This window comes from Lissotriton vulgaris, chromosome 1_2 (assembly GCF_964263255.1).
Source record: "Lissotriton vulgaris chromosome 1_2, aLisVul1.2, whole genome shotgun sequence".
Taxonomy (NCBI): domain Eukaryota; kingdom Metazoa; phylum Chordata; class Amphibia; order Caudata; family Salamandridae; genus Lissotriton; species Lissotriton vulgaris.
Genome location: NC_141686.1, coordinates 229,700,690 through 229,727,848, shown reverse-complemented (window position 1 = coordinate 229,727,848; position 27,159 = coordinate 229,700,690). Strand labels below are relative to the sequence as shown.

At 44.1% G+C, this 27,159-nt stretch overlaps 1 protein-coding gene across 1 annotated transcript in view; it reads left to right on the top strand.

Annotated features, from left to right (window-relative positions):
* Positions 1-26,953, top strand: part of LOC147736399 (neutral amino acid transporter 9-like) — a 418,993-nt gene extending 392,040 nt beyond the window's left edge. The window contains exons 9-11 of the mRNA XM_086953750.1: positions 6,189-6,337; positions 22,246-22,335; positions 25,575-26,953. Of these exons, the coding sequence (XP_086809876.1) occupies positions 6,189-6,337; positions 22,246-22,335; positions 25,575-25,740 (405 nt within the window). The 3' untranslated portion in view covers positions 25,741-26,953. The remainder of the gene's footprint in view (positions 1-6,188; positions 6,338-22,245; positions 22,336-25,574) is intronic.
* The last annotated feature ends 206 nt before the right edge of the window (positions 26,954-27,159 follow it).

The following is a 27,159-nucleotide window of genomic DNA, read 5'->3' as shown; positions in this document are numbered from 1 at the left end:
TCTTCACAAAGCCTTTTGGACACCAGCACGTCTTTTTGCCCACAATATTAGAGTTGACGCATTCTGCTGGAATTGTAATTGTGCTGAAGGTGACCTTGACAATCTTATCCATTAATGTGAATGCGTGGCCCCTACTGGGATAATGTCTTCGAATTTATTGATAAAGTCTTTTCTTTCTCCTCACCCAGGGAATTACCATACCTAGGGCCTCATTTATGAAAAGTGACGCATCGCTGCGTGAAAACAGCGATGCGTCACTTTTCAGGGTGCACTCCTTGCGACACCAATGATGCGTCATATTTAATGTATGACGCATCATGTTGCAAGGACTTACAGATACGTCAGTATTTCTGACGCATCTGTAAGCGCAAAAGTGACGCATTGCTGGAGTGTGTCACAAAAGTGACGCATCTCCAGCAATGCGTCCTTTCACATGGGGAGAGCCCCATGTGAAAGGGCTTGCGTCAGTCTTACGCCTGTTGTGAGGCAGGCGCAAGATTTTGACGCAACCGCATCCTAAAAGTGATGCAGTGAAATCTCATAGATTTCACTGCGTCACTATTACGAGGCTTTTTGCGGGGGAACGCCCCCTCTGCATACATTATACCTGACGCAGGTATAATGTGGCGCAGGGGTTTAAAAAGTGACGCATCTACCTAGATGCGTCACTTTTTAAATATGGCGCAACAAGGCGCATGTTTTACGCCGCAGATGCGTCACAAAAAGTGACGCATCCGCAGCGCAAAACTGACGCAAGGCCTCATAAATGAGGCCCCTAGTCTTTGGGTTCCTCAAAGCCAAGTCCCTCAATGACAATGACAGGGCCTTACTAGACCTTCTACTCATGGCTGCTGTAAAGGTAGTCCTCAATAATTGGAAAGATACCCGGAAAGCTAACTTTGCCTGCTGGCTAAACTGGGTAATTAATCTTCGTGGCGCCGATAATATGGCACTCCAACACTCCCCATGGCGCCCTCCATGGAGATGTTTGTGGATCACCCTTGGCAATTACTTTAGTGCCCACAAACCCCCATGAGTCAATCTCACGCTCCCCTGACCCAACCACTCCCCCACCACCTCGCTTCACACTTTTACACTTTTTATCGGCTGGTGCTTTCCCACCTATACAGCTGGGTACAAATCAGCTCACTTTAACAACTGTCATAAACCTGTGGACCAACCTTGTGATACTACTGCTCATACTGTCACATTTTGTGCTGTCTTATTTATGATTTCCTAATTATTTAGCATCTTGTGTTGCTTCTGTTAGTTATTGCTGATTGTTTGTTTATTGGTACTTACCGTCTTTTATTTCATCTTCCATGCAAATACTGTATCTCAAATGTATGCTTTAGAACCAACTGGTCGCTAGCGTATGTTTCACATTTGTACGCTTATCAACATTCACCTTTGTTTTTCCTTATTTCTGAAACGGCCCATAGAACTTGCAAAGCGTACATTTTTAAAATGATTGTTTATGTGCAGGAAAGGACACCTTCCTGCACATAAAAAAATCACCTGAAGTGATTTCCTTGTTCAATGTGTGCTACAGAATGCAGTACGCATTGAAAGTGGAAACAAACAAGGAGAAATGGATGCATTTCTACTAGTTGCGCCTCTCTACTCCTCCCCTGGGGAGGCAAAGCATTCTGACGCATTTCCAGGGTTACGATTTCCAGTAAATCTGGAAATATGTCAGGTTCCATGGGTGCTGCATGAAAACACCCACAGCAAAACTCATGGAACACCCCTTTCATGCAAAGTGCTGCATGTAAAGGGAGGCTTTTCCTGTCCTTGTAAATATGGGGCAGCAAAATGCGCGGCCGGTGAGTCACAAAAAGTGACACACGGGCGGCTGAAGGGACTTGCAAATAAGCTCTTTAGTTTCCTATGCCTCACCCAGAAACGAATAAGCCCTCTCTAGGGCCAGTATTGGATGTTGGGTTGCTACAGTCATCGGATTCTGCCATGAAAAAGCAGAAAGGCCACGGTCAATAAAAGTGATGGTGTGTTCCACAAGAAAAGTGGCGGCTGCTTAGACTCTGTTTGCGGGGTTATACTCCCTGACATCTGCAGGGCAGCCACATGGGTTAATGTTCATACTTTTAGGACTCGTGGCACAAAGCTGATGTGGAAGTTGGACAAGCCACATTATGAGGCCTGTTTTTGTAAGGTATGCAAGGTGAAGTCTTTTATAACAAGGTACATTTTCATATTTCGTTTCCCTCTCTCCGTCTCTTTTATTGAAATGCCTAGTTCATCATATATGATTAGAATCTCTGCAAATGTTATATTTTAAGAGCTGCCTTTATGCGTTTATGATATATATGGGTACTTAGGGAAAACATTATTTCGTCATTGTATCAGGTTGTGATGGGTCTCATGGTGGGAAGGTTTGCCTAACCCACCTCCTAAAAACGGTTGATACCGCTTGCTACTCTGATTCAAAGAAAACACAAGGAGATGATGGATGGAGCACTGAAACTTTTCAGACACTCACCCCCAGACACACCCCAATCCATCATCGTTCTTTTGCTCACTTTGCGACCCCCCGGTCAGACCCAGCTATATGGCAAATCAGTCTTGACCCTGTGCCTCATGGGAACAGTCCAGCCCGAACTGCCAAGCCATGTTTTCCCTGGGCAGGAAACAAGTATCCTAGGACCGGTTTTGGGGATACACTCCTCATCAGCCATGCTAGCTTGAATCAAGTGACAAAGCGAGTGAGGGCCCCATGTCTATGCATAACAAGTTACTTGCTTGCACACTGTTGTTCTCCAGTATTGATATCTTTCATAGATTCACATGGAACCGTCCCTCCTCCCCATTCAGGCTCACCGTTGTTTTACTTCTTATCCTCTGGGTATTACACCTGTGCTCAGAATCTGAGGTATGGTGACTCTGCAGGGGCAGAGTGATTCCGGGTCTCTGCTCTGATTGGCTGAAGTTTAGATGCTTTTAAAAAATGTAGAGAAGTTAATATTTTCTCTTATTTTCAATGGGTTTTCTAAGGCCTATCTACTATCAGTGCTTTTCTAGCGCTGTTACTGTGGGGCTCCCACCATGACAACAGGGAAGATTCAAGTATGTTCACCTATGAAAGATGTCAATACTGGAACTACAGTGTACAGGTAAGTGTACAGGTAAGTAACTTGTTTTATATCGATTGTGGCAACCAGCAAGACAAGGTCATCCAAGCTGTCTTCAATTTTAGTTTCGTAGTCATCTTCATCACCCTTTACTGCAAATAGGTATTGGCACGAAAAACGTTGGCATTTGCAGCACTCCCTCCATAGTGTAGAACAATGTTCAAAAGATGCCCTATGGCTACCAGAAACACAAGTTTCATCTCATTGTCACATCCTTCAGCTTCTTGAGCATTTTCATACCATTTTCAGAACGTTCCCTGATTTTATTTCTACTGATTACTTTATTGAGACTAGAATTTTTGTGGCTTAATAACTTCCCTTGTGCCTTGACACATGATGTGTGCATGACTACTTGATCATGTATCACTTCTCTTATTGTAGATTGCTTAATTTGATGCTAATATACACAATGTTGGAACATATGCCTCAACTATTTCACCTGGTGCTTGGTATCTATAATAAAAAGTGTATATTCCATTATGATACTGATGCTTGTCTTCTATGTATAAGTCCCAATCTTCTTCCCCTTCTGGCTTTTAAACTAGTGATGTATTGTTGAATAAATGCCTGCTCTCAGCACCTAAACAGTTAAACAGGAGGGCATTCTTGTACTGGGCACTAAACTGTGTCCCATTAAGGTCCACGAGATAATCCACTGGTTCCATCATTCCTTTGGTGTTCCAGGACTATCCAAGAAAGCCGCAGACATTGCCACCACATTCATTATCCCCTCTGTGTTGCATAAGGATGGGCATAAATATAACAACAAGTAACTCTATCTTTCCATGCAAAAGTGCATACAGTCATCGCACAAAAGTGAAAATGAAAATACAGCAAACTGTGAGAGAGGTGATGATGTTGGGGTCCTCCCTAGCATAGGGAGAGAACCAAGCAGATGCCTTGAACACAAAGAGCACATCATGCTGAATGATTCAGTGGTGGTCCCATCCTCATAGGACCACCCCAAACACAGTTATGGGCGAAAATACTATCCCAACCAAAGGCCCTGCAAAGCATTATAAAGATTCTAGAGTGCAGTGATTATAGTATCCAATATCAAAACATTCCTCAAGGCAGGTACTCTCCCAGCTCAGCTGAGAGCTAATACTGTAATATTCACTGCACTCTAGAATCTCGCCCCATAATGCTTTGCTCGGTCTTTGGTTGGCATTGTACTTTTGCCCATAATTTTGCCTGGGGTGGTCCGAGGAGGATGGAGCCACCACAATTGTGGAGCATTATATGCTCTTTGTGTTCAAGGCATCTGCATGGTCCTCCCCCTAGGTTAGGGGGACCCCAAAATCATCACCTCTCGCATTGCCTGATATTTTTCAAAACTCACTTTGTCAAAGGGTTGTGGGTGCAGTAGCTACCTCTAGAGTTTTTGCATGAACTCTGTGTTTTTAACGTAATATGTAATAAAACTCCCCTCATCTCAATTAATAAAACTGAAATTTCACATACCTTTGCTGCAGTTCAACTAGTCTTTACTAGGTGTTCCTCACGAGTCAAATGCAAAAGCATAGAAATTATTACATCAAGCTGCAGGTCAATGCTTTTGCATTTGACTCATGAGGGACATCTATTAACGAATTGTGGAACTGCAGCCTCATGAAAGGATTTCAATGCTTTTGCATTTGAATTGTGAGGGACACATAGTAAAAACTATTTGAACTGCAGCTCTTTGTAGAATTATTTTGATATTGGATACTATAATATTCACTGCCCACTGCTAATCTCGTCCCATAATGCTTTGTAGGGCCTTTGGATGGGATTGTATTTTTGCCCATAACTGTGCTTGAGGTGGTCCTAAGAAATGGGACCACCACCGAATCGTTCAGCAAGATGTGCTCTTTGATTTTGAGGCATCTGCTTGGTTCACTTCCAAGGTTAGGGAAGATCCAAAAATCATCACCTCTATCACTGCTTGCTAATTTTTCCCTTTCACTTTTGTGAAATGACTACATACATTTTAGCATGTAAAAACAAAAATATTTGTTATTTTTCCAAAAGGTTATGAGGGTTCTGTTTTATTAATTGGGAGTCTGAATTCCTATCACTCTTGTCTTCTCCCTCAGTTGCCAATCCTGCTCACTAGCGCCAAGAAACCGCATGGTGTACGTTGCGCTTTACAAATGTTTTAAATTAGAAATTAAATTAAATTAGTACTCTGCCAACTATGCCCACTCCTAAAAAAGGCAGTACATTTGCCCAGTATTAGCTTGTTGGTTCATGGGATTGTCTTCCAGTTTTTTGCTTATATTTTCAAAGCCATCATCAACGTTGTCGGTTTCTGTTCTGAACTCAAGAACTTTAGTTTTTAACAGTTTTGCTTTGCTAAAATTAAACAATCAGGCAATCTTGTTGACTCCCAAAATCAAAATCTTTCGGGGCATGTCTTAAATGGTTTCATTTGATTTTACTGTATCCTGTGATCCTATGTTGGCAGCAAGAACCTCATGCATCAGTTGAGAACACCTTAAGGGGCTCTTCATTTTGTTACACTGACAAAAAACGAATTCTGTTGTATATTCCCACCAGAAAAATCGTATTTATTTTTTATTATGGATCAATACAGTTTCTTCAATATTGATTGTTATTTCTCTGATCTCACTGAGTGTGAACCCACAGCCAGCACTAAAGAGTGACTTCAAAACTTCATTTGCTTTTGCATACTCAACTGAAGGCTGGTGGTTACATTGCTGCTGGGGGCACCTTGTACATTCATATTTTAGATTGTATGCATGCATGCAGGTCGGTGGGCATATGAATCTACTGCAAATACATTCACCTCGCTATTTAGATCTGCTACTAAGCTGAAAACGTAATCTCAGAAGAAATTAACTGCAGATCAAAACATGTTTAGCCTTTGAGACTCACATTCTCTGTACTTTGTTCTTTTGTCAATCTCTTTGGCTCTTATTCTGGCGAAACCACAGACAATACATTGAAGGTCCTCTGCTTTCTGATCAGACTTGCCTAAAATGAAACATTCAGAGTTCGCTCACTGGGAAACACTTCTCAATTATTGTATTGCAGAATTTGTTGGATAACCTGCCAATCAGTAGCGTGTGGGGCATGATTGGTCGGCTACTGATGCTCTTTCAGCTCATCGTTGGGTACCCCCTCCTGGCCTTCATAATCAGAGTCCAACTATTCCAGGAGCTCTTCAAAAAGACCTATCCCAGGTAAGGGTCTAGAATGGTCTAGAACGGTTGAAAGTAGAGTTTACTATCACTGGTAGGGGAAATTAGACCTCATATAAAGATACAAGCAAGACAACCTCTTTGTGGGGCATCAGTGCCAGTAGAGGGAGTGGAACAATTTGGGGGCATATTAACAAGGAACAAGGAAAATTATCGCTAAGGGTGCTTAGAGTTAATTTTTTTAACGCCCGCTATCGCTGGATAATATCGCTTGGTTATCGCGTTATTAACAACGCTAACCGCCTAGGCAATAAAAATATCCAGTGATAGCAGCATTTTGGGAGGTTATTGCTGGTAATGCAGTGATAAAACTATAAGGATAGGGATATCCTTGTTGATAGCCCATGGTGGACTTAGCCATGTAATCCATCCTCCCATTGGATTACATGGTTAAGTCTGAAAATTAGCAGACGTAAAAAAGCAGCGTTAACCGTGGTTAGCGCTGCTTTTTTGTCTTTAACAGGGTTGGCGTGAAGCTTGATAATAAGAGAAAGGTTGCTTAGCGACATTTCTCCTATTATTTTGCTCTGGAACGCCCACTTTGCATCTCATTAGAGATGCAAAGGGAAGCGTAGTGAAAAAGGGTGCTAGCATGCGATTTTGCATGTTAGCACCCTGTTGTTGATAGGGCGATATTTTTATCTCTGTTTCTTTGGCTTTTAAAGGCAAAATAGCGGAGATAAAGCCCTTGTTAATATGCCCCAGAATCTTTTAGGAATTCAGGGCATTGCACAGCCTTCACAGAGGGCCCGATTCGCAGATTGAACTTAAGACTCAATCCTAAACTTACTACTATTTTGGTATTCACAGAATGCACTTACTACTTTTGGTATTTACAGAATGAACTTACTACTTTTGGTATTCACAGAAGTTAGGATTTTGTCTTAAGTTTGTCTTAAGTCTGTCTTAAGTCTGTCTTAAGACAAACCTAAGACAAAATCCTAACTTCTGGGAATGCTAAAAGTAGTAAGTACAATCTGTGAATACCAAAATAGCAGTAAGTTTAGGATTGAGTCTTAAATTCATTCTGTGAATTGGGCCCATAGTAATTATCGGAGGTAAGAGAGGGATTGACTTTTTGAAAGAGAATAGTCATCTGAAGCTACACGGGAAGATTGACTATCCCAGGAAAAAATATGAGCCTTACAAAGACTGTGCAGCCCTCATATGAGAAAGACTTCAGAAATATTTTACATCACATGTGGGAACTTTCACAGGTGCCCAGGAGATCATCGTTAACCTTTGCAGAGAAACAATAGCTTGCTGTAGTCATATGTTAGGGCCACCTGACCGTCACATGGATTTGATTGAACCAGGCCAAACCCAATAGGATTGCAGCCATGGAGCTGAGCCTGCCAATCATGCACTGCTCATAATTAGCACATATGCTCTTTGAGTCACAGCAGCAGTTGGTGGCTAAACTTGACTCCTCAAGGTCGGGAAATGTCCTTCCTCACCTGCCAATTAATATCCTCTAAAAATACAATTTTTACATGTTTGAAAGGTATAAAATACATTAAGGCCTGAGTTCAGAAAGGTAAACGGACTTGTGAGAAAATCTGCATGTATATGTTTTCTATTACTTTAGCTTAACTACTATTGGATATTCACCTTCTACGAGTGTAAAGTTTCTTAAAAGAGTAGACTTACATGTAATAATCATGTAAAAGATAAGTTAATAGTTTAATGATAGTACTAGAAATGTTTGCCTTGTAAGTGAAGATCTCCACCACTGGAGCGGAAATCTACATATTGTAAAGTATCGGAAGCGAAACGTTTATTAAGCTCTAAAACAATGAAAGAAAATTTCATTTAAAATATAAATGTATATAATTTTGTATGTGTATTTAACTATTTAGGATACATTAAATTAAAGACATTAATATTAATTTAACAGTTTTATGATGTATTAAAATATAATTGAAATAGATCTATAGAATTAATTAAAAGAGACGTAATTTTATTAAGGACATTTTACATACATTTTCAATATATAAAGATTATGGACAAATGAATAAATGTTTTATTTTCAGATAATTTTTAAACATTTAAATGAAATCGATTTATATTTTTCTAAAAGTTTAATTAATTTAATTTAATTTACCATTATTCCCTATTGGGTATTATTTTAAATCTCTACCTCCATTACTTTTTAAGGGAGGGTGTTGCAGTACCAGCATTTGACCATGGGTGGTGCTGAAGCTGACACCTGAAGTAGATTTACAACAGTTTTGGGCCCGTAGTGGATTTAGTAACCTCTGAAATGCCATCTGTGAATAGGAATTGGCTTACTCTTTTGTGGTTGGATGCATGTTCCTACTTCTTTACTTCTCCCTTAACCCCTTACATTTTGTAGTAAGTATTTCCCTTTTCCAGAAATTCCCTTCTTCCCTTTCCTAATTTACTACTAAAACTGTGCAGCCAAGGCGGAGATCTCCGTACAGAAAAAGATAGGATAGGCGGTGCAGAACCTCTACACGTAGGTTTGTGAATAGCATTTTGCAGTACGTTAATAGTACTACTGAATTATTCCTAAATGTGCTACAAAATTCAGTTTGCGAATAGGCCCTAATATGGAAAGCAGGACTCCTAAGGGTAAGGCAGCTTCTTTATGCACCAGAATAGCAAATATTTTGGGAATTTGTATATATATGTTTAGGTTTCCATGTGTGCATACAGACTGGGGGTGAATGTTTTGCCATTGTGCAACATTCCCTCCATCACCTTGTTTGTTTTGCTGTTCACCCTATGTGGGAAGGGTATGCCCAGACGTGGGTCCCGTGCTCAATATGCCACTGGAGTCAAGCTATCCTGGCTGAAGATGGCTGATAGCCAGAAACCCCGGTCCTAGGATGCTTGATTCCGGTCCAGGGAAGACATTGCTTAGCAGTTCGTGCTGGACTGTTTCCAGGAGGCACAGGGCCAAGACTGATTTGTATTTGGCCATGTCTGAACTGGGGTGACTTGGTGAGCAAAATAACGATGGATTAAACCCAGATCTGTGACTGGGGGTGAATATTTTGCCATTGTGCAACATTCTGTCCATCACCTTGTTTGTTTTGCATACAAATATACACATGGTTCACTTGCAAGCCAATTCTTTGGGTTACTTTCCTCAAGGTGCCTACGTGGGAACCTCCCTAGGTGGTGCCAACAGCAGCTCCTATGCCTCTACTCTATGCCGGCACATGCCCTTGTAGATGGTGTGCCTGAACTGCCAAAGATATCTAGAACGTGTTCAGCAATCGTATGTCACCTGCATGATCCATTGCTGAAGACAGATATCATATGAGATTGCTACGCATAAATCAGAAAGAAAGTGGAATATAGGTACACATTGTGGACTAGCAGGAGAGTGCATGTTAGAAATACAGTGACTTTGGGCGTGGCTTGGCAAGCCAGCATGGCGGACGTGTGCTGAGTGAGCTCCGTCCAGTCTGTAATTAATCAGTTGATTATCCCGGCTCTCCGAAGCTAAATTGCATTCCGCAGAGACCCTGCAGTCCCTCGACATTCAGGACACTGTTTGCAGCTGCAGCAGGGCTTTCGTGGGACTTGAGACGGCGATGAGGGACGTCGGCTGAATCCGGGCCTGCTGGGGGCATGGCCTGCCTGCCAGACGAGAGTCTGGGATGCTGCATTGCAGGATGACGCCTCCTGAGTGTGCCTAAGCGGTGAAGGCGGAGAGGGACGATCGCGAGAGCGATCGGCTGCCCACAGCAGCAAGAAGAGGCCAGTGGCGCATACTGAGGCCCAGGAAGACAGGATGGCCCGGCAGCCAAATCGGACCGTGGAGGTGAGGTGCTGGACCTGGGGGAGGGGGGCAACGGGCCTGAGGCTGTACTCGGCAGGGCGAGAGAGCTTGCGGTACCCTTACCACACGAGCAGGTGCGTCCTCATTGTGGCCCATAAGATTCTCTCTTTGCAGTACGGGAGGTCTGAAGTGTACATGGCCTTGGGCCTGGGGGCCCCAAGCTGGTTTTGTTAGCGCCTCTCCCCCTTGTTCATCATCGGCCTGTGCAGCAATGCGAGATTGACAGCACTATCGACACGCGTCAGTGGTGGTGGGCTGTGCAGACATTGTCAGGCTCCTGGGCCTGCCTGGGGCCTCTCTTCTGGTGCAGGATTTCCTTCTTCCAGTCTCCCCATGCAGTTGGGGATGCCTGTATCATCGGATCGGTTGGACCGTGGGCAGACCCTGGTGACATCGTGGCTGGGAGGACCTGTAAGCGCCGGCGGGGGAGTGCGGCCTGGAAACCCGAGGCCTGGGGCGAGGTGCAGTTGGGCCCGAGTGGGCGAAGAAGACAAAGTGCCTTCTACCTAGGCTGCAAGGGATTCATGCATTGGTGGTTAGTGGGGCCGTGCCGGCATGGCTAGTGGATTCCTTGAACTATCCTGTGCTGCTGTAGCCTTTGACTGGCTGATTGACACTAATCTTGAGGCGGACCTATACAGGCTCCCGTTAGGCGGCAGAGTCGGGCCACAGGAGGCCGTTATTGGGGGCTTTTCACCTCTCGCCCTTCTCCCGATTTTCCGGATATTACGTGGGGAGTCCTGAAGGTGGCCATGACGCGGGACAAAGGAGGTAGTGGCCCACCCAAATAGGGCCCAATTAACCACTGGTCCGGGGCGGCGGCTGGAACTTCCAGAGGGCAGCAGGGGTCCATGCCAGATAATGCGGCACTCATGGCCGCTATCCCCCAATCCAGAGATATACTGGATTCCAAAATAGGGGAGGTTGGCTCTGATGTCATGCTTTTGAGGCAAGATTTGCGCAATGCGGTTTCCCGCATTACAGAGGCTGAGACTCGTACCTCTGGTGTGGAGGATGATTTCAACATACTGAAGAAAACGGTGGCTGTCATTGAGGCTGCCTAGACGGGGCTTGCGCTGCGTGTGGAAGATGCCGAAGGGCGGGCCCGATGCAGTAATTTGCGCTTTGTGGTGTTTGCTGAGAGATGTGAACGAGGTAACATGGAACGCTTCCTCACGCAATGTTTGGAAAGTAGGCTCCCTCCGGATGCCTCGTCTCCTTGTTTTGTGGTGGAGCGGGCCCACAGGGCAATAATGCAGAAACCCCCACCTGGAGCTCGCCCAAGACCAGTGATAGTAAAGTTATTGAACTACCTGGGTCGCGACTCATACTAAACCAGGCCCGTCTCAAAGAGCCCCTGCTATACGACAATGTGCGGATCCTCATATTTCCCGACTGCACGTGGCTAGTTCAGCAACAGCGGCAATCGTTCATGGCAGCAAAGGCCCGCCTGAGAGACCTCAAGCTCCCATACGCTCTCCTGTTTACTGCTCGACTGCGAGTTGTTTATCGCTCCCACACACACTTCTTTCACGCTCAAGTAGAGGTCTTCAAATGGACTGATGAGACAGTACGAGTGCAGACGCACACGCTGCCTGGAAGGGAATCAGACTTCTCATCGGAGATGCAGTCAGGAGGGGACCTCGGTGGCATCCAAAGGGTAATCGGCAGTCGCTTTCCTGGTGCCGCTCCCAATCATGTGTCACTTCCTCCCGTAAGGGTACCGCCATCGTGCGGCAGACATTGGCTGACTGACAGATGGGTCCACAAGGAACTGTGGGGATCTGTATTAATCTTGGTTGATCGGAGAGATTCTGATAAGGGTCGGCACCTCCGCCAGGGCCACACTGGCTATAGTGGGCACCGGGCAATCCCCCGTTGCGCCGCACGGGTGTGGGGGGCGGTTTTGGGCCCCTGGGGGCCGTTTTTGTACAAGGCCATTTTTTGCAGCATAGCTGCTAAATCGGCCCTGGAACAAAATCCGCCAAAAACCGGCCTCCGCAAAGAGCTCAGTGGCATCCACAACCCCCCCGGGGGGCCGGACAAGCACTTTGCCAGGGCCGGTTTTGGTTCCCAGTCCGGCCCTGACCTCCGCCTGGCATTTCCTGGCCGGGGACATGCCCTGGATGTAAGTTGAGGATCCATTGGATGGGGTGGCTCTCGTCCTCCCGTTGGAGGTCCGGGGTCGGCCCCACTGCGACAGATGCTTCAGAGTTTTTGAGGTATGTGGTGTGGGGTTTGTTTATGGTTGCTGGTCGCACATTTCCTGATGGTCTGTTTCCTCTCATGCATGTACCGAAATGTTCAGAAAAGGGGGTGGTGATGGACAGAGTATTTGAATTAAACAGAACACTCATACCCAGTCAACAGATCAGGGCTTGATCCATCACCGTTTTTTAGCTCACTGCACCATCCCAGCTCAGAACCTGGCTACATGCAAATTAGTCTGTCCCTGGCCCAGTGCATCATGGGAACAGGGCAGACCAAACTACCAAGCCAATTCTTATACTGGGAAGGAAACAAGCTTCCGGGGACCAGTTTCTGGCGTTACAGCCGTCTTCGGCCCGGCTTGCTTGAATCCTGATGGTGCAATGAGCAAGGGACTCACATCTGAGTATACCCTTCCACGCTTATGGTGGACAAAACGATTCAGAAAAGGGGGTGGTGATGGACAGAGTATCTGAATTAAACAGAACACTCATACCCAGTCAACAGATCAGGGCTTGATCCATCACCGTTTTTTAGCTCACTGCACCATCCCAGCTCAGAACCTGGCTACCTGCAAATTAGTCTGTCCCTGGCCCAGTGCATCATGGGAACAGGGCAGACCAAACTACCAAGCCAATTCTTATACTGGGAAGGAAACAAGCTTCCGGGGACCGGTTTCTGGCATTACAGCCGTCTTCGGCCCGGCTTGCTTGAATCCTGATGGTGCAATGAGCAAGGGACTCACATCTGAGTATACCCTTCCACGCTTATGGTGGACAAAACGATTCACCACCCCCTTTTGTAAATCGATTTTGGCCACTATAGGTGTGGCAGGGTATACTCAGACATGAGTCCCTTTCTCACTGCTCCATCAGGATTCAAGCAAGCCGGGCCGAAGACGGCTGAAATGCCAGAAACCGGTCCCCGGTAGCTTGTCTCCTTTCTGGTAAAGAATTGGCTTGGTAGTTTAGTCTGCCCTGTTCCCATGATGCACTGGGCCAGGGACAGACTGATTTGCATATAGCCAGGTTCTGAGCTGGGATGGGGCAGTGAGATAAATAACGGTGATGGATCAAGCCCTGATCTTTGGACTGGGTAAGAGTGGTCTGCTCAATTCAGACACTCTGTTCATCACCACCCCCTTTTGTAAATCGACCGAAATGTTCTCTTCTTTTCAGTAGAGATGGACACAGTCCCAGATGGCTAGGACACCTAGTAGGCAGCGGGCGACCCCAGGTATTCTCCACATAGTTAGTTGAAATGTGCGTGGTGCCTTGGACAAGATCAAACAGGGGCTATTCTTCAGCTGGCTAAACGGGCAGGGGCGGATATTCTTAAGTTACAGGAAACTCACCTAATTGGTACAAAGGCCCTATGCCTACAGCGGTATGGGTTGCAACAGGTCTTTCATGCTGGCTTTACGAGGGGATCCCGGGAGTGGCGATACTGATACACCGTAGAGTCCTGTATACACATATCAAACAATGGACCGACAATCAAGGGCGTTAACTGTTTCTTCAGGGTAAGATTGTGGAGGATCCGCTACTGTTGGGTAGTGTCTATACCCCCTCCATTGCAATGGACCCTGGTGGAGCGGCTTATGAGTGACCCATTGGGCGCACGTTCCAGATGCCTTACTCATTTTTGGTGGAGACTGGAATGATGTTATGGACCTAATTAGAGATCGATGGAGGGCTGAGGGAGGGTCAGGAGGTGGTCGTCCCACGAGATTGCTCTCCCTGGTGACGGTGCTCGATTGGGTGGATGTATGGCGGCGCCTCCACAGAGATAGTTGGGAATTCACCTACCTTTCCACATTTCATGACTCATACTCCAGAAGTGATTACCTCTTTGTTCCATGGGTGGTGGTTTGCATGGTGGTATCCTTGGAGATTCTCCCACGGGGTCTGTCGGATCACTGACTGGTAGCCCAAATGCTCCGTATAGGAGGACAAAAACAGCCATTTAGATGGCGCCTTTCGGGGTGGCATCTGCAAAATGAGAGCTTTAGGGAGCACATGAGTGAAGCCATAGCTCACTATTTGACGATCAATGTGGGATCCGTCCCTGGAGCTGAGAACTTGTGGAAGACACTAAAACCCACACTGAGGGGGTGGACATTTCCTGGTGCACGGCAGCACACAGGGATAAACTGCTCCAGGCGGAGGCAGGCATAGAGGCGTTAGAGCGCATGAGTCAGGAAGCGGAAGGTGGCCAGGCTCTGAGTCAGTTATTGGTGGCTCAGCAGACGTATGCCGCCCTATTGATGGATGAGGCCCGCCAAACCTGGTTGGTGACACGTAGCAGAGTGTATCAGTGGGGGGACAAGTCTAGCAAGATGCTACACCGACTCTGTCAGGGGACGTCCCATTCTCAGAGCCTGCCGGGCGTCCGGGGCCAGAAGGGTGAACAACTTTCAGGGCCTGATTGACAGAACTAACTTAAGACAAAATCCTAAACTTACTACTTTTGGTATTCACAGAAGTTAGGAGTTAGTCTTAAGTTTGTCTTAGGACAGATTTAAGACATAATCCTAACTTAAGTCTGTCTTAAGTCTGTCTTAAGACAAACTTAAGACAAAATCCTAACTTCTGTGAATACCAAAAGTAGTAGGTTTAGGATTTTGTCTTAACCCCTTCTATGCTGATGACAGCCCCCATCCGTCATGCATTACGGTGCTTGTGTGCTCATGACGGCTGGGGGCCGTCATAAGGCCATTGATTCTTTAAAAGCCTAGCACACGAGCAAAATCGGCCCATCATGGAAGGTGTTAAGTTAGTTCTGTGAATCGGGCCCACTGATCCACGGGCCCTTGCCGAAAGCTTTGCCGCATACTATGCGGATTTGAATGCCCTCAAAGAATGTTTACCAGCCACCACAATTGACAAATTCATAACTTACTCTCCGTCTAAAACTGTCCCGGATGAGATAAGGGAGGAGTTGGAGCTGCAGCTGATGGATGAAGAGCTGGGTGCAGGCCTTGGGGAACTGAATCCTGGAAAGGCACCGGGGCCCAGTGGGTTCCCTAGTGAATTTTTTAAAAAGTATGTTGTGCAACTGGCCCCGCATTATTGATCAATTGTGGAGGAGGTGGTGTTTCAAAAGCTGGGAAGGCCCCCGGAGCAACATGCTTCCTACCACCCGATCTCGCTCTTAAACGTTGAGGCCAAAATTCTGGCCAAGGCACTAGCCAATCACCTTCTGCTGCAGATCACTACTCTCGTCCACCCGGACTAGGCCAGGTTTATGCCTCAGAGGGCGACTAGACATAATATCAGGCGGGCTGAGGTGGTGTTGGCGGCTATCCGGCAGTTGGGGGAGCCAACAGCGTTTTTGTTGGCGGACATAGACAGCACATTTGACTCCCTGAGCTGGGTATATTTGTTCGCATTGCTGCGACGACTTAACATTGGACCAAGCTTCCTGTCATATCTGGTGCTCTTATATACTGATTTGATGGCGTCAGTGTGGGTGGCCGGCCGATCTCGTCCACTTTCTCAATCAATCCACTTTCTCATTGATGCACCGGTGCGGGGATTTGAATTGGGGAGGGACTTTTGGAGAGAATCGCTTTGTATGCGGACAATGTCCTTTTTTTTCTTACAGCTGTGAATAGAACGGGGCTGCTTCAACTACGTATTATGCAAATCTTCAGGGAGACCTCTGGATTATATATGAATCCCTGTAAGTCCACGTTGTGGATTCTCAGAGATCGGACGTGTGCGGGTGGGTGGATCTCCTCTGTCCAGCTAACGTTGGTGCATGCTTGGCAGGGCTTAATTTGAGCCATTGGTTACCTAATTGTCAACACCACACAAATGACAGTCTTCAACAGGAACAGAGAAGAGAACAACAACTGGTCTTGACTAACCCTGGACATAATACTATTCTAGTGAAACATGCAAAAACTTCAAGTAGTATAGCAGCTAAATCAACAATACCCTCAGCAATTGTACATGCTTAAAAGCATATACCAATTCACAAAAGTGAACTTTTACAATGAAAACATTAGGCAATGAGAGAGCTGATGATTTTGGGGTCCTCCTCAAAAGCAGATGCCTTGAACACAAAGAGCATAAACAAAAAACACATTTTGTTGAATTTCAGTGGTGGTCCCATCCTCTTAGGACCACCCCAAACACAGTTATTGGCAAAAAAACAATCCCAACCAAAGGCCCTGCAAAGCATTATGGGACGAGATTAGCAGTGGGCAGTGAATATTATAGTATCCAATATCAAAATAATTCTACAAAGAGCTGCAGTTCACCTAGTCGTTACTAGATGTCCCTCACGAGTCAAATGCAAAACATTGAAATTATTCTTACATGCAGCTGCAGTTCCACTGGTAGTTACTAGATGTCCCTCACGAGTCAAATGCAAAACTATTGAAATCCTTTCATCAAGCATTTGCATTTGACTTGTGAAGGACATCTAGTAACCACTAGTTGAACTGCAGCTCTTTGTAGAATTATTTTGATTTTGGATACTATACAATATTCACTGCCCACTGCTAATCGCATACCATAATGTTTTGCAGGGCCTTTGGTTGGGAATGTTTCTTTGCCAATAACTCTGCTTGGGGTGGTCCTAGGAGGATGGGACCACCACCACATCGTTCAATAAGACGTGCTTTGTTGTTTTCAAGGCATCTGTTTGGTACTCCCCCTAGGTTATGGAGGATCCCAAAATCATCACCTCTCTCACTGCTTGCTAATTTTTAAGTTTCACTTTTGTGAAAGTACTATATGCACTTTAGCAGAAGTACTTATTTTTATCATAACTGGCACTGTTCAGGATACCATTTGCAATTATTTTGTCATTTTTTCACAGTGCAGACAAGTGCACAGTGTCATCAGCTACACTACGCATGTGAAGCTACGTGTAGTGCTGCTATGCAAATTATGCCCCGGCCTAGTTTTGACTCTACTCAGTAAGGCTGAGCCAATGTAACCAAAACCAAACCAAAAAGCCTATACTGATCACAACTTTACATACTACTCCAGCAAAGGACGGATATAACTTAATCAAAGGTACCAAACCAACGTATTTGAATTCTCAATTGTATTTGCAAAATTCTTGACATTATTTTCGAATAATGCATAAACTTTAACTGTTTCACTCAAATTTGAAGTTTAGAAACCCACTTTTCTACAGACACCACAGTCACTCAGTCACTTCACCAAATCCCTCCACACTTATTCATACCCCAATCAGCAGTCCAGGCATACTACAAAAAGATACCCAACAGGTTAGGCCACCATTGTTCGTTTTTTTGTAGGGGCGAAACCAAGGAGGGAGAACAGCGCTATAAGCCAAACAACAGCAACAATACGCTACAGTCTTAGGAAGGCACACAAACTAATCCCAATAATAGCTTCAACAGTGAACAACAAATTATTTACAGTCCACCAACACACAACTTATTTTCAACATGTTTGTTTGACATAGAACAGCACTAGGTCGGCGCGTTTCAAACCCAATTATTAGCAGGGTTCTCTTCAGGACCAAAAAATCTAAAGAAAGAGAGAAACACATTCTCTTACTAGTCAAGACAAATGAGGTAAGCCAACAACGGCCGATGAGCGTCTAAGTTTGCAGGTATGGCGCGGTGAGCGGAGGTTTCTATAAGCGTGTGTAAGATTGTTTAGCTATTGCTATGTTGTACTGCTACACTGAACCACAGTGATTTTGTCAATTTCATTTTGCCTTTGCAGTCATGGGGCTTCATTTCTCTGACATGCGTTGGTAGGAATAATAATATAGTTCAACGTTTATAAAGTTCCTCCTGACACAAATGTTCTGGTAGGTTACTGTGCGTGATTTTTGCAATAGTTCTTCTTTGATCCCTGACTAGGGGTTTCTAAATACGTGTACAGCCCCTCTTATTCCTCTAGTATTGCTCATGAACAGGAGGGTTGAGAATGAAACATTTTTTGTCTTCAACAAAGGAACTTGAGGACATGCGTATAGAGCGTATTTGGAAGCTGCTCACTGGGACACCACATTGTGAGTCCATTTAGACAGCAACAGATGTGGCTATCTAGCTCCTTGATTGATGATGCTAGTTCTGTTAAGTTTATGCTAGCTTTTATTTATTTTTTCATTTACAGACACACTGGTTTCTTGATTATCTGCAGTGCACAGTAGGCTCTTTGACTTCTGACTAAGGTAAGCCAGTTTAGCACCTGTGTTTGTGTTGTATTGATGCTGTTGGCTTACATCATTTGGCTTGACTAGTAAGACAATTGGCCCGATGCACAGAATGAACTTAAGACTAACTCCTAAACTTACTACTATGTTGATATTCAAAGAATGCACTTGCTACTTTTGGCATTCACTGAATGATCTTACTACTTTTGGTATTCACAGAAGTTAGGATTTTGTCTTAAGTCTGTCTTAAGTCTGTCTTAAGACAGACTTAAGACAAAATCCTAACTTCTGTGAATACCAAAAGTAGTAAATTCAATCTGTGAATGCCAAAAGTAGTAAGTGCATTCTGTGAATACCAAAATAGTAGTAAGTTTAGGATTGAGTCTTAAGTTCATTCTGCGAATCGGGCCCAATGTGTTTCTCTCTTTCGTGTTCGAAACACGTCGACCTAGCGTTGTTCTATGTCAAACGAACATGTTGAAAATAAGTTGTGTGTTGATGCACTGTAAATAATTTGTTGTTCACTGTGGAAGCTATTATTGGGATTAGTATGTCTATCTTCCTAAGACTGTAGCGTATTGTTGCCGTTGTTTGGCTTATGTTATGTTATGTTATGTTATGTTATGTTATAAAATGCTTGTTAAGCGATCTAATGCTGAGGCGTCTTGGCGCTGATGTATGTAAGCAGAGCGGAGTGATAAACTGATAGCTGCTCGGAATTAAACAGCCGGGATTTCAGGATTTTCCTGAAAGATGAGAGCTTTGGCTGAAGTCCCAAGGCCACCGGCAGTTTGTTCCACAATTGGGCCGCACAACTAGAAAGTGAGCGGCCCCCAGTCTGGTCTATACCTTGGGATACAGATCAGGCCAAGATTGGCCGACCGTAGGTCTCAAGAGGGGGTATAGAGCCTGAACCTATCCTAACTGTCAATAGAGCCACCACCTGATCGCGCCTTATGCACCAGGCAGAGTGCCTTAAACTCAATTCTATGCTGGACGGAGAGCCAGTGGAGTGCCCTTCCACCCTGAGGTGTGGGGTGGCCCTTCGAAGCTTTAGAATCACTCGTACCACAGCATTCTGCAGTGATTGAAGTTTGCTAATCTGATGCTTATCGATGCCCAAGAACATCGCATTGCAATAATCCAATCTGGACATGAAAAGGGTGGCCATTACCGTCTTCTGAAGTGCCAGGGGAATTAAAGGGAAGATTTTGCGCAGGGTCTTAAATAAGAATAAGCTAGCCGATGTTGGGCTATTCACTTGAGCTGACATGTTCAATTTGTTGTCGATAATGACCCCAAGATTCCTCACCTTCTTTACTGGTAAAAGACATACCACACCTCCTGCGGCTACCACAGGTTGCTCCAGATTGGTGATCCATTCCCAAATTCAATCACTTCTGTTTTCTCCATATGAATTTTCAGGAATCTCAGACTCATCCACTCCATAACATCCTTCAGACAGACAAGGAAAATTGCCACAGTTAACTCCGGCATGTCTGAGACAGATATCACCAGATGTGATTCGTCTGTGTACGATACGAGGGTAAAGCCGTGTTTTCTCACAAGCCTGGCCAGCGACTTCACATAAACATTAAACGGTGTTGGGGACAGAGCTGAACCTTGTGGAACTGAACTAGGCAGATTAAAGCTGTCCGATTGTAGACCTTCCCAGTTCAGACTTTGTTTCCTGTTGTCTAGAAACGAGGAGAGGAGGAGATTCCTATCTCCTGTAGTCGCCGCACCAACACAGTGTGATTCACGGTGTCGAATGCAGCCGATAAATATAGGAGAACAAGGATTGCCCTCCCCCTCCCATCCACTACTGTTCGGATCCCTTCAGCTGTGGTGATCAGGGCAGATTCCGTGACGTGTCTTGGACGAAGGCTGTGCTGGAATGGATCCAATAGACTGTTACTATCCAGGTACTCAGTTAATGTTTTATTAATCGATTTTTCAAGGACCTTGGCTACTAATGGCAGATCCAATATTGGCAGATAGTTTTTAAAATCAGTTGGGTCCAATGTGGCTTTCTTCAGAATCGGCCTGATACTAGCTGTCTTCCAAGCTGCAGGGTAAGTCTCAGATACCAGGACTTAATTAATCAAAGAGGTAAGGTTTGACTAATCCTCTCTGCCGCCAGGTGCATGAAGGCCGTGGGAGAGGGGTCACAGGATGAGCCAGATTTAATAGATTTTAAGATGTATATTACCACCTCTTCCGATAGGAGGTCAAAACATGTCAATTTGCATGGCACTGTCTCCTCCGCCTGGGGGTGTTGATGTATACCTAACAAAGAGTTTGATGAGTTAGCCAGGTCATCATATATTGTTTGCACTTTGTTCTGGAAGAAAACCGCTAGCTTATTACAGAAAACCTGGTCGGGTTTAAACAAGCTGCCCTGCTGGGGTTTAGCTAAAAAAGACACAGATTTAAACAACTCTCTTTCAGAGTTTCCAGCTTCCTGGATTTTAGAGGTAAAATACGCTCTCTTGGTAGCCAGAATGGCCTCTTCATAATTATTCAAGGCCCTATTGTAGGCATCTTTGCTACTCCTACTGTAGTCCACTCTCCAGAGATGCTCAAACCTTCTACATTCAACTTTTAGTCCTTTAAGTTCAGGGCCATACCACAGTGTCCAGTAGCACTATTCTCCCTCCTTGGTTTTGCACCTCCAAAAAACACAAATGATGGTGGCCTAACCTTTTTGGTATCTTTTTGTAGTATGCCTGGACTGTTAATTGGGTTATGATTGAGTGTGGAGTGATTTGTTGAAGTGACTAAGTGAGTGTGCTGTCTTTATGGTGACTAGATATATAAGTGTTTTTTTTTCTAAACTTCAAATTTGAGTGAAACAGTTAAAGTTTCTGCATTATTCGAAAATAATGTAAAGAATTTAGCAAATAAAACTGAGAATTTAAATACGTTGGTTTGGTACCTTTGATTCAGTTTCATTGGTCCTTTGCTGGAGTAGTATGTTAAGTTGTGATTTAGTCTTCAACAGGGTGGCAACATTTGTCTTATTTAGGGATGAGCACGATCACAATTGTTTATTGATTCAATATACATTGAAAAGTACTAATACCTGCCACCCAAGACATTTTTATATCTTTGGGGGCCTGTACTAGTCTCAATTGTTACTCTTGTAGGAGTGTGATGGTTAGGAGTTGTGTTGGTAATGACATTGGCTGTGCTGGCAGGGGTAATGAGTGATAAAAGCTGCAGTGGCCCCCTGACGAGGGCCTTGGCAGTTATGACTTTAAAAAATTAAGCGCTACCTTAAAGTTGTTAAAATGAATGATAAATCTCTTTCAAGTTTTGCATTGTAACGTGTCATGCGAGCACCTGTATAAAACTTTAGTTAACAAAGCCCTAGCTTTCCAGGGCTGTTTGAAATCCAGAAGTCAGTTCATGAATGAAATCACAAGAGTGTGCAAGTACCCCAAGGTTGTAAAGGATCCCCATGGTAAGCAACAAAGTAGTGCATATCTTTATGGTTCTCTTATAAGTAGGCATAGACAATAAGTCTAAAGCATATACATGCAAGAAACCCTAGAATTGTGCAACAGAGAATTCTAGGCACTAGAAATTCCTAGTGCTTGCACACAACACAGCCCTTCTTGGTTGGGAAATAAATACTGTGAATTAATAAATGCAAATATATGCAAATGCAAATTATATGAAACTTATATGGATGTATCTTCTTGTTTGTTTTTAGTTTTTTCCATGTGTCAGCCCTTAATATTTTCCTGGTGGTTCTTGGTTCACTGATAGCAAAGTTCTACCCCGACATTGGAAGCATCATCAGGTGAGTGTAACCAATGAAGCATGTGCTTTGTGCAAGGATCCTCTCCTTGTGGGAGAGAGCCACTTGGCACTGATGGTGACCTAGAACTAAAGGATATGGATTTTGGCAATATGTGTGCCCCTTAGATTTATGCATCTCACAAAGCTCCTGATGGATGAAACATATTCTCAAGTCTAATGAGGAGAAGGGAGCAAGGGCAGTAAATTAATGACTATTTCCCAGAAAGACTCTTTAGTTCCTCTTCTACTCTGGTCAACTTTTTTCCTTTGGATATCTGTCACCCAGGCTGGGACCTATTATTTATTACTCTACCTGAATTTAAAGATAGAGGTTTGAATCAGTTCTACATGTTCCTTTCCATCCTATCATATCCTGCAAATGAAAAAATATACAGGACCTTATTCACAGAATGAACTTAAGACTCAATCCTAAACTTACTACTATTTTGGTATTCACAGAATGCACTTACTACTTTTGGCATTCACAGAATTAACTTACTATTTTTGGTATTCACAGAAGTTAGGATTTTGTCTTAAGTTTGTCTTAAGACAAACTTAAGACAGACTTAAGACAGACCTAAATTTACTAAAGATTTGCTTTGTGTTTGGCAACCCCAAATCAAAGTGGAAATGTTTTTTAACCTTTTTTGTCAACCATTTTGTGAATATTCATCAAACTTGTCAAAAGGCACCAACGTTATTAGCAAGCTAAAAAATCAACTTCCTATGAAAATCCGGTGCTAACTATACCTATACAATGGCAACTGACTACTTTACATATATGTATATGTGTGTGTGTGTGTGTGTGTTTGTGTTCATGTGTACGTGCGGGTGTGGGTGTGGGTGTGCACGTGCATGCTTGTATAATTTTGTAAAAGGTACACATTCAATAAATACAAAAACTACAATATTAGCAACATTGTACTATTTGTTGCTAATAAATGTTTTAGTTAGACATAATAGAAATATTTTTTTTGAAAACCCTTTAAAAACTATAATCATACCAACTAAGAAGGAATTGTCATACACAGTCTGGGGGTTGATGCTTTATTGTAGAGTGCCAAACGATGAAGGATTCATGTGCACTTCCAGGATATTTGGCAACTATATTAGTGAAATAGTACTGGCAATCCGCAATAGCTTGCTTATTTATAGAATACTTGTGTTTCCTGTTCCTATACATGTGTGCTGGTTGCAGGTGCTGGGGACAATTGGCTACAAAGGCAGGGGCAGATTTATCAAATATTCATGCAACACAATGCAGAAAGCCACCTAGCTGTACTGTGTGAAAGGGAGAGGGCAGGAATGCTCCTTATTTAATATTATGTGGCCCATTTCTGCTTTCTGCCTGCACTGCGAATGAACTGCTGCCTAATGCCACCAACGCTGGCACCTTTGCACCATGGAGCATGAGTGTCTGTATTGTAGGCAGGATTGCTTTTGTGAAGGAAGGGACACTTTCCTGCACAAAAACAATCCTCTGAGGCTTTTTCCTCCTTCTATGTGTCCTGCAGAATGCAAGGATATTTCTCCTTGCCACACCTCCCTTGGGGAGGCATAGCATTTTGACACATTCCAAAGTCTACCAATAATAGTAAATCTGGGAATGCAACAAAATCCATGGGTGGATACAAAGGAACACCCATGCTTCAACCATGGAATGCCTCCCTGGGACAGAATAATAAGAGGCAGCAACTTCCAAATTTAGCAAGTACCACAAGGCCATGCTAGGTGGCCTTGCATGTCTTGTAAACCTAGGTTTAATGTTGCATTGCCCTTGCGCTTCCTTGAGTGATACAAGGGCAATGCAACACTTTGGTAAATCTGGCTTCCAGACTATTGCTCGCAACACACATAGAAACTGAAATTTTGGTAAAATCCTCACTTGATCTTAATTTGATCTTCCAAAGTATTCAGAAAATGCAGATTCTGAGAGAGAAAGATGATGATGGCAACTCGTACAGTAGGTAAAAATGAAGAGAAAGCACTCTGTAAAATTCCAGCCATCCTGGCACAAGTGCTTTGGCTGGATCCAAATGCCAACAAATGCAGTACTGACATCAGCTTCACGTGTGGTGGAATGCTGCATGTGAGCAACAAGTCTTGAATTGTAACATTAGTCCAATTTTCCGTAAAGCAAAGATGTTTTCTATTTTCAGTCAATGAACATCCCTCTCTCTCAGATTAATAAAGCTGATCTTCTGTCGATAAATCCTCTCCTTCTTTGTAGATTGCAGTGTCTCAGAAGCTCACCAACCCGTAAAAAAAATCACTTGGTGGCTTAAAATGATTTTGTGAGGAAGTGTGTGGCACTTCTATATATACTGAGGGCCATATTTATGATCTAGTTTGCGTTGCTCTTGCACCGTGCAACGTGGTTCAAGAACCTTAAGTCAGATTTTTTAAGCCATGCAAAGCCACTTTGCCTGACTTTGAGTGCCTCCAAAAATCTGAAGTAATGCAACACAGCACTAATCGCTCCACTGCATTACTCTACCCTGGGTAGGCATTCAATGGGTGTAGCATGCGTCTTTCCACGCAACTCACATGGTTTTTGACACATTTCATGTGTACAAGACCTTGTAAACCTGTGAATGTGCAAAAAGTTATACCTCTCTTCTGTCTATGTGTGCTGCATCCTGCAGCAGACATAGAAAGAAGAAAACACCTCTCAGGATTGTTTTTGTGGAGGGGTTCCTTCAGTGGCGCTAGGCTGCCAAAATGGAACCAGCGCAGGGAAGCACACAGTAATGTGTTATATTGGATACATTCAATACATTCCTGCCCTTTCTATGTGATGCAGGGCAGTGCAGCAAGCTGACTTGCTACGCTGCCCTGCGCCACAAAAAGTCATAAATATGCCTCTGAGGAAATTGTGACATTTTTTGGGCCTCCTAGGACCATGCATAGGTTTCTGGTGGAATCTGACCTTAGGTTACACTGTAGGAGTCTGTATGACATACAATGATACCATTGATTTGGAATTGTGATGATTTTGTATGAGAGCACCCACTCTGCATACATAAAAAACATTTTGTAAGCAAAAGGACGCAAGCTTGCATTGCATAAGACCTGATAGGTCAGGTAAAAGGAATACCACACCACATAAAAAATATGACTCAAGGATTTTGAAGTGACTTGCCTGACTGACACAGATGACACAAGAGGTTTGTAAATGTGGATCCACATGAAATACAATCAGAGGCAAGGCACGACTAACCCTGTGCTTTCCACTTGCAGGTACTCTGGCGCTGTATGTGGCTTGGTCTTCATCTTCATCTTCCCCTTCCTGATTCACCTGATTGACCTGCAGCGCAAAGGAAAGCGGACGGTACTCACCACCATCTTTCATGTCTTCCTCATACTCCTGGGACTCGCCAACCTCATTGGGCAGTTTTTAGTTTAACCCAATTGGCCTCATGACATCCGCGCCTTCTGGAAAAGGTCGGGCTGGGGATCTTATTGGTTCCTGTTTGTACCCATCAACGGCTGGACAACTACACAATGTTAACTTTCCCCTTGGCTTACTGACTTGACCTGAGGAGTCAGCATGCTATAGAGTTTCATTCTGCAAAGCGACAATGGAGTAATACATAAACGTGGTATTTGGAAGCCCTTCTCCAGGGACATTGTCCTCCAGGAACTACAGTCACCAGTGGCAGCCTGCTTGGGACCAACTGTGAGATCCTTCCCGCTGCCATATAGGATTGGGTGCACATCTTTTAAAGACACAAGAACTGTGGTGATGGTGACAAGAAGTGTGAGGACAGCAGGACTGCGGTCTGTCTGCAGCTCCCTTAAAGGGTGGAACATCACCGAAGCAAACTGAGTGAGGCATTCCACCCAGGGGTTCAGAATCCGCTCAGATCTCCCTTCTTCCGGTAGTCAGATGTTTGCTAAATATTGGAGTGACAAGCAGCTACATCGTGGATGCTCTTTCATCTGTGGTCAGCGGTGGCCACTAGCCATTTAACAAGGGTTATCAATTTTTTGTTCCCTTTCAGCCATTATTTGGTGAGAATGGAAAGCGAGCATTGCCGATGTGTTGTCTGATGCAGCCATGTTCCATCATGTGAAACACACAGCCCAACACTGCCCAGAGCATCAGACAATGATCCCAGAACAAGGTGGCTAAAGATCCCTTCACAGGACCCTGGCAGATGCTTAGTGTTCAGTTGCCGGGACGTCCCATCCACTCAGAATCTTGCTGCCAGGTTTCTGCATCCCCTCTCAGGATGAGGTTGAGTGGCCTGACCTTAACTGTCATGGGATTAAAAAGCAGGATTTATTATTTTAAAGAAGAAGAGATTTCTCCACACAGTGTTCTCCCAGTTTTATTCCTAGTTCCCTGCTGTTACTCCTGCATTTCTGTGTGTCTAGTGCACCTAGCTTCGATCCTTCCTCTGATTGAGTCATCAGTAACAGGGTAAAGGTTATATTCCTTAATGGAGCCCAACATTTCAATTTTAATTCTTACAGAACTCTTGTGATCAACTGTGAGATGGTGAGCAGAGAAAGATGCCTTTTGAAAAATGGACCATTAGGTTATTTACTCTGGAGAGCTGCCCAACACACCTGGTATGTGCAAGAGGGGAAGATTTACAAACACCTTTATTCATAGAAACACTCCAGGATAACTGAAAGAATAAAAGTGTGTATTTGTGATTTAATTCTGCTTTTAATCTGTGCCTCATCCTTCCACTGATTTTACAGTTTCTTTAAAGTACTCATTGTCTTTCATAACATTAGCTCTATCTATAATCTTGCTTTCTAATGTGTTTATAAATGTAAATGTCATACCGAGGATAGAATGTTTTTTACAAAC